The 7,118-nt window shown below is 43.9% G+C and overlaps 1 protein-coding gene across 1 annotated transcript; it reads left to right on the plus strand.

Annotated features, from left to right (window-relative positions):
- The first annotated feature begins 3,338 nt into the window (after positions 1 to 3,338).
- On the plus strand, positions 3,339 to 6,045 carry BTG1 (BTG anti-proliferation factor 1). Its single transcript, XM_057557574.1, has 2 exons — positions 3,339 to 3,822; positions 4,734 to 6,045. The coding sequence occupies exons 1-2, from the start codon at positions 3,675 to 3,677 to the stop codon at positions 5,099 to 5,101; spliced, it is 516 nt and encodes a 171-aa protein (XP_057413557.1). The 5' UTR covers positions 3,339 to 3,674; the 3' UTR covers positions 5,102 to 6,045.
- Positions 6,046 to 7,118: the final 1,073 nt, after the last annotated feature.

The raw sequence follows: 7,118 nt of genomic DNA on the forward strand, positions 1-7,118 counted from the left end.
GTGACATTTAACGACTTAAAATTTATTCAGTTCAAAAGACCATGCTTTATTCTGATATGGATACCTTTCCTACTTTGGGGATGTTATAATGTCTTGTTTTCCCCAAAATGATAGTGACAGCAGATGATAAGGTAATTCTTTAAAAAACATCTTTGGCAAAATAAAAGATTTTCAACCTGTGTTGATCCCTAAGTTTTACTAGTCTATGAAATAGAGAAAGAAGTTCATTCCCTCACCGTATATAAATGTTTTTTCTTCTTCTTCTCGCCTTCTTTTTGGTTAAATAACACAATTGCTCAAAAAGTCTACAGATTTGGATTTGTTAGTCCAAAGCAAACTGTTGTAGTAACACTTGAGCTGAGGGATGGGAATATAACGCCCAGCCCTTTGAGGATTCTAGTTAGTTGCCTGATAGTTTCCTCTATAGAAAGTACTTTCTGAGCTCTTAAGCACTCCAAAGACCTGACATTTGTTACTTGCAAATTTATTTTGAAACCCAGGTTCATTTTCTCGATTGTTTTGACATATTTCCTAAGCTTTTTTTTTTTTAGTGCTTTGATTGAAAATTTTCTAGGTTTTAGAAATTAATTTGATAATTATCAAATTGCCTGATGATAATATATATAAGCCGGCTTATATAGATATATAGATATATGTATTGAATGTTTACTTAGTGCTGGAGACAGTGCTAAATAATTTCTAGTTATTCCACGTAGTCTTCACAACAACCTTTATATTTTTTAGATTACAATGCAGAGAGGTTAAATAACTTGCCTAAGGACACAGAGTCAAGAGTTGGGTTTGTAAATAGTCGGGAGTGCCCTGTAGTTTAGCATATCAACAAGATGAGAAAGTGCCTTTATAAACTTAAAAGCTGTCAAGAAATACCTCCTTGTTTCTTGGATGGGAAGAGCCTTACTAAACTTCTGGAAAAACATTACTAAACATATATATGTCTGGATTTGAAAACCATTAGCAATTAACATTGTGCACTATCTAAAGCTTACATTTAGGACCAATATTTATTTCCTTTTTTTTTTTCTCCTTGAGTACTCCCTAGATCCCCTCGGGGTAAAACGGAAATTTCTTAAATCCATTTGTCTCTTAAAGGAAAGATTTGAAGTAGGAAACACACACATACAATAAAAAACAGTGGGAGGAAAAACCCTTCAAGAATATGTGAGTTAAACTTCCTGTTAACTCTATTCAGCTGAATTTCAGAAGCATTCAGAAAGGGTCCAGCTGCTGCCTGGGAAGTAGTGGACATTTCATAATGTATGCAAATGTTAAATCATTACATAGTACACCTGAAACTAACATGATATCATATATCAAATATATTTCAATGAAAGAAAAAAAAAAGTAGTGGAGAAAACATGAGCTGGGGGACAGGTCTGAGTTCAGATCCTAGCATTTTGTTAACTTCATTATTTATATTTTGTAGATGAGTCAATTTAAGCTCAGAATTAGTGGGAGTCCAAGTTGGAGACCAGGCTTGAAGGAGAAAAACTTTCACCTGATTTCTAATGTAATGCTCAAATGACTGATGATGTAAGGAAAATGAACAGAGCAGATGATTAAGGGTGGGTGGGGTTTAGAGGGATATCAGAAAATCTTGTTCTAGGGCTATGGTAATTTTAAAGATTTACTTGTTTCCCTATCTCCTTTTTGAGTAGTGAAAGAGGTTTCAGATCCCTAGTGAAGTAATTACCATGACGTTTATTTTTAAGCACAGTTAGTTATATCTGAAAAGTCCTAGAAGGAAACAAATGAACCTATTTCCCATTATTTTTGATGCATTGATGCATTTAATCAAAGAAAATAATTTCACAAGTCAATGCTTTTAAAGAATTTATTTTTATTATCCTTTAAAGTATTTATTTCACATGTAACTACCTAATTACTGTGTATGAATGAAATAATAATCTAGAAGTTATTCTTTCAAGCCCCGTTTTACGTATTTCATTTAAACAATAAAATTTTTTCTCCTACTGCTTTATAGTAAATTCTACTTTTCCTTCATTTCTATACCCTTTGGCTCAGTACTGTGTTTTGCAATATTGATGACCAAGTAAGCTCAGGATATTTATTTCCATCTGGCAGAGTTCAGCTTCTGCCTCTTGTTTGCTTTCTCCATCTGCCCACCCAGCTCACCATCTTTTTTTTTTTCCTCCTCCTTAAGGGAGTTCGGGTTAACCCTCTCGCAGGCCTAATCCTTTTAGCAGGCTTGCGCCTTCGTATATTTTTTCCCCCTAGTTTTGAAAGTAGGACTTAAAAGTAAACTTAAATGTCTGCGCCTAATACTTTCACAATCTTCACATTTTACCTTTTTTTTTTTTTTTTAATAAAGAACAGCAGAACGCTAAGGCTCAGATAGTTACCTGGATTAGAAAAAAAGGAAACAACCTTCGGTTTTGCGCGTAAACGGTGTAAAATGCATTGCATAGATTTTTTTTCTTTTTATAGACTAAACTTATTACGGTTGCCATACTTCTCTTCAATAACAGGCTTTCTTATCAGTTTTAACCTGGATTCAGTAAGGTCTCCACTCTGACTCCTGAAGTTACTGAAACAGCAACCACAAAAGGCTTACTAACCTTTTATTTATTTATTTTGCAATTAAACTTTGACAAAGACATCCCCCAATCCTCCCTAAGGGTGGAGCATAAACGGCTCTGTGGCATCGGCTGCACGTTTGCGAGGGGAACTGGGCTCCGGAGGCTGCAGGATGCCCCGCGAGAGCCGGTTCTCCCTCCTTTTCTCCGCACTCCCTGTATCCTCAGCACTTGTACCCGCATCCCGCTGCTCCGTACGCTCTTCCTGCCTCTGGAACCAGCCACATAGACTCGGCGTGGGGACGGGATGTAAACACCGAGTACAGCTAGCGGCCGGTGCCGTGCAGGCCGATCCGTGCCGCGGGCGCGGGTGTAGACAGCCTGAGCCGGGCGGCTTTTATATGCACAGCATTAAGCCTCCTTGCAGGCGAGCCCGGGCAGCGCACTCCTTCAGAAGACGCGCTGGCGCGGCGCCTAGACTTGCTGAAGCGTGAAGGAGGGGCGAGGGCTGGGGGCGGGGCTTTCACACGCGCACCCTCGGTTTCCTCCGTCCCCCGCCACTGCTCCCCCTTCTCCGGCTGCCACTCGGGGGTTTATTTGTTTACAAGCGGATTACGTCAGCTCCTCCCTCTCTTCCCGTTCTATGGACCCGCCCCCTGGCCCCTTTTTCCCGCCCCCTCCGGCTCCGAATCTGCTTGCGTCACAATGGTGCGATCTCCGGATTGGCTGGAGTCGGCCGTCACGCTCCCGCCACGCCACTTCCTTTCCGCGGCGCTATAAAAAGTGCTGCACGGCCTCTGCTTTTCTTTGCCGGTCTGAGCTGGAAATGCAAATCTTTGGACCGTCGGAGGTTGCGGAGCTGGAGGCGGAGGCGGCTGGGGAGGTACGAGCGATGTGACGAGGCCGCCGTCGCTCATCTTTTCCTCTCTCTTGCCGCCTCATGCCTCGAAAATAACTTTTTTACTATAAAGAAAGGAGAAAAAAAGTAGCCATCCGTCTCTCACGCCCTCTCTCCCTCTCAGCCCTCTGACCTGTGAGGGAGCCCGGGGTGGCCGCTCCGCCGTCGGGGTCGCGCCGCCAAGCCCCGGCCGCCCCGGGCCGCCCCCGCCCGCCGCCCCCATGCATCCCTTCTACACCCGGGCCGCCACCATGATAGGCGAGATCGCCGCCGCCGTGTCCTTCATCTCCAAGTTCCTCCGCACCAAGGGGCTCACGAGCGAGCGACAGCTGCAGACCTTCAGCCAGAGCCTGCAGGAGCTGCTGGCAGGTGAGCGGGCCACGGCGGGAGGGCGAGGGGCGCCGGGGGACGCCGCCGCACACCCCCGGGCCGAGCCGTCGGGGCCGCGGGAGTCTCGGTGGCGCCGCGCTCGGGCCCGGCCGCGGGACGGTGGGTGGCGCGCTGGGTGGCCGCTAACGGCGGGTCCCGGGGAGGGTTTGGGGGCTGGGTCGAGGGCGCTCCTTCCTCCCCCCACGGCTGGCAAACCGAGGGGAGAAGAAAATAGACGCACAACAAAGAAACTAAAGCCGACCGAGTCTGGAGCTGTGGTCTTCGGACGGTCCGCGGATTTAGGGGACAAAGGAGCCGCGGGGCTGGGGTTGGTTCGACACCCCCTCCCCCCAACCCCGTCCAACCGTTGCGCGCTCGGCGGCCCGGCCCCGCGGTGGGAAAGCGCGCCGCTGCCCCGAAGCTAGCCCGGGACGGACGTGCCGTCTCTCTCCTCCTCCTACCCCTGCCCATTAATCATCGGATTTGTCACCGGTACAATTACAGCCCTGCCCAGAGCGTGGTTTAGGGTTGCTTGTTTTACTTCCCTTCGGGGTTAACAGTCTGGTGGCGCTTCTCCCCTCCAAAGCTATAAACCCCATTGTGTGTGTCTGGGGTGGGGTGGAGAAAGTAAACAGGCTCCCGGCTGGCCGAGGCTGCGCGCCTGATTCCCGTTTTGGCGGCTCAACCGGTTGGTTCCCGGAGATTGTTTTGTCCCGTACTACTGCTATTTCTAAAACCCGGCCCGCGTTTCCCATCCCCGCACACGCACAGCCGCGAACGCGATGCTGGGCATTTAAAAAAGTTGATAGTTCGCATTTTCACTCCAAGGAGCCAGCGGAAGAAGGAAACTACGGCGGGAACCAGCAGTAACGGTGTCTAAGCATTGTTTTCTCTGTTCTTTTCTTCTATAGAACATTATAAACATCACTGGTTCCCAGAAAAGCCCTGCAAGGGATCAGGTTACCGCTGTATTCGCATCAACCATAAAATGGATCCTCTGATTGGACAGGCAGCACAGCGGATTGGACTGAGCAGTCAGGAGCTGTTCAGGCTTCTCCCAAGTGAACTCACACTCTGGGTTGATCCCTACGAAGTGTCTTACAGAATTGGAGAGGATGGCTCCATCTGTGTGCTGTACGAAGCCTCACCAGCAGGAGGTAGCACCCAAAACAGCACCAACGTGCAAATGGTAGACAGCAGAATCAGCTGTAAGGAGGAACTTCTCTTGGGCAGAACAAGCCCTTCCAAAAACTACAATATGATGACTGTATCAGGTTAAGATATAGTCTATGGATGCATCGTCTTATAATGGATGGATAAATTTGATTTTTGCTTTGGGTGGGCTCCTCTTGGGGATGGATTATGGAATTTAAACCATGTCACAGCTGTGAAGATCTGGCACAAGATAGAGTGGTAAAAAAAAATTTTTAAGTGACAGTGCCATAGTTTGGACAGTACCTTTCAATGATTTAATAGCCTGTGAGTCCAAGTAAATGATCACCTTATTTGCTAGGGAGTGAAGTCCTAGGGTGGTTTCAGTTTCTCCCAGACATGATACCTAAATTTTTACATCAGTCCCTTTAACGCAAATCTGTATTTCAAAGAACCTTTCTCTGCAGTAGAAGTTGCAGAGAAAATTTGCACTATGACACTTAAAGTTGTTATCCTTTTTGGCAGCTCCATAGGAAAGCTCAACATTTTAAACATGGTAGTACTGGAAATTTTATGACAAGATTTTTACCTAGCACTTAAATATGTATAAATGTACATAAGACAAACTAGTAAGCATGACCTGGGGAAATGGTCAGACCTTGTATTGTGTTTTTGGCCTTGAAAGTAGCAAGTGACCAGAATCTGCCTTGGCAACAGGCTTTAAAAAAGACCCTTAAAAAGACACTGTCTCAACTGTGGTGTTAGCACCAGCCAGCTCTCTGTACATTTGCTAGCTTGTAGTTTTCTAAGACTGAGTAAACTTCTTATTTTTAGAAAGTGGAGGTCTGGTTTGTAACTTTCCTTGTACTTAATTGGGTAAAAGTCTTTTCCACAAACCACCATCTATTTTGTGAACTTTGTTAGTCATCTTTTATTTGGTAAATTATGAACTGGTGTAAATTTGTACAGTTCATGTATATTGATTGTGGCAAAGTTGTACAGATTTCTATATTTTGGATGAGAAATTTTTCTTCTCTCTATAATAAATTGTTTCTTATCTTGGCATTTTAATTAATCTCTTGTCATGATTACAGAGGTTCAGCTAAAAGAAATATATTTCTCAGAAGACTTAGGTTTTGTAAGCCATGTGAATGTCAGTTGCACACTGGTCATGCTGAAAAACATTTGATAAGGAGTGAAGATGATCTGTGTATACATATTTAGGTGTTGGAGGATAAACACAGGGGTAACATGCTTTTTTAAAAGTTCTAAAGTGAAAACATGGACACATTCCCAGGCTAATGAAATGAGGATAAGAGACAAAGGTAACATCAACCAAAAAGAATGATACTCAAAGGATTACATTTCACTGCTTCCCTGTTGAAGTGAAGATATAAATGTTCTATTCTGGCCCACCTTTGAAAAACAATTATTTTGCCCCATGGATTCCTTGTTCAATTAGAAAACCCTGGGGCAGGTGACCCGTAGCCTTAACCACCAGGCTACAATCACTGCAGAGAGATTGGTGGCTTTTTGCCTTTCGTCAGCTGCAAGATTTACATAAAAATCACTTAAGCTGGAATTCAACAAAAGGTATGTTTGAATTTTTATTCTGAAATTGAAATGCTGAGTTTTTGATTCCTCATTTTCAGACTTATTTCAGATAAGTACTAAGAACCTAAATGAAACAAATGAACGTTGAGTGCTGGAGTGTAGGTTACTCCACTACCCTATATGATAAAGCTTGTTTTTAATTCTTTGGCTATAGGAGGACAACATGGTTTTTACGTGAAAATTAAAAACGGAAAATTTTGTTTTTCTCTACACAAGTAACGTATTAACATACAGTGGCTTTTTGGGGGTATTCATGTAAACATGTTCACACTGGAAATACGCAATCTAGGTTACTTGAAATCAGTAGTCCCAAATAGATTTGGAAATTGAATTCTCCCTGTAAGATTAAATTCTGATTTTGTAGCCACAGGAATACACAGCTAAACAAGCAGGTGTTTAGAATACAAAGGATGTTTGTGTACTTTATTGGCAGGCCGCCCTTGAGAGTTTGAATTACAACCACAACACATGGACTACCCTTGCCACTTATTAATGGTTTTATTTTTCAGTCTGTTCTTTGGAATCCTCCC

This window comes from Balaenoptera acutorostrata, chromosome 11, assembly GCF_949987535.1.
Source record: "Balaenoptera acutorostrata chromosome 11, mBalAcu1.1, whole genome shotgun sequence".
Taxonomy (NCBI): Eukaryota; Metazoa; Chordata; class Mammalia; order Artiodactyla; family Balaenopteridae; genus Balaenoptera; species Balaenoptera acutorostrata.

Bases quoted from the DNA above. Each gene is read 5' to 3' on its own strand.
- BTG1 (XM_057557574.1), top strand. From the start codon at position 3,675: ATGCATCCCTTCTACACCCGGGCCGCCACCATGATAGGCGAGATCGCC. The intron at 3,823-4,733 runs GTGAGCGGGCCA...TTTCTTCTATAG, and splicing joins CCTGCAGGAGCTGCTGGCAG to AACATTATAAACATCACTGG.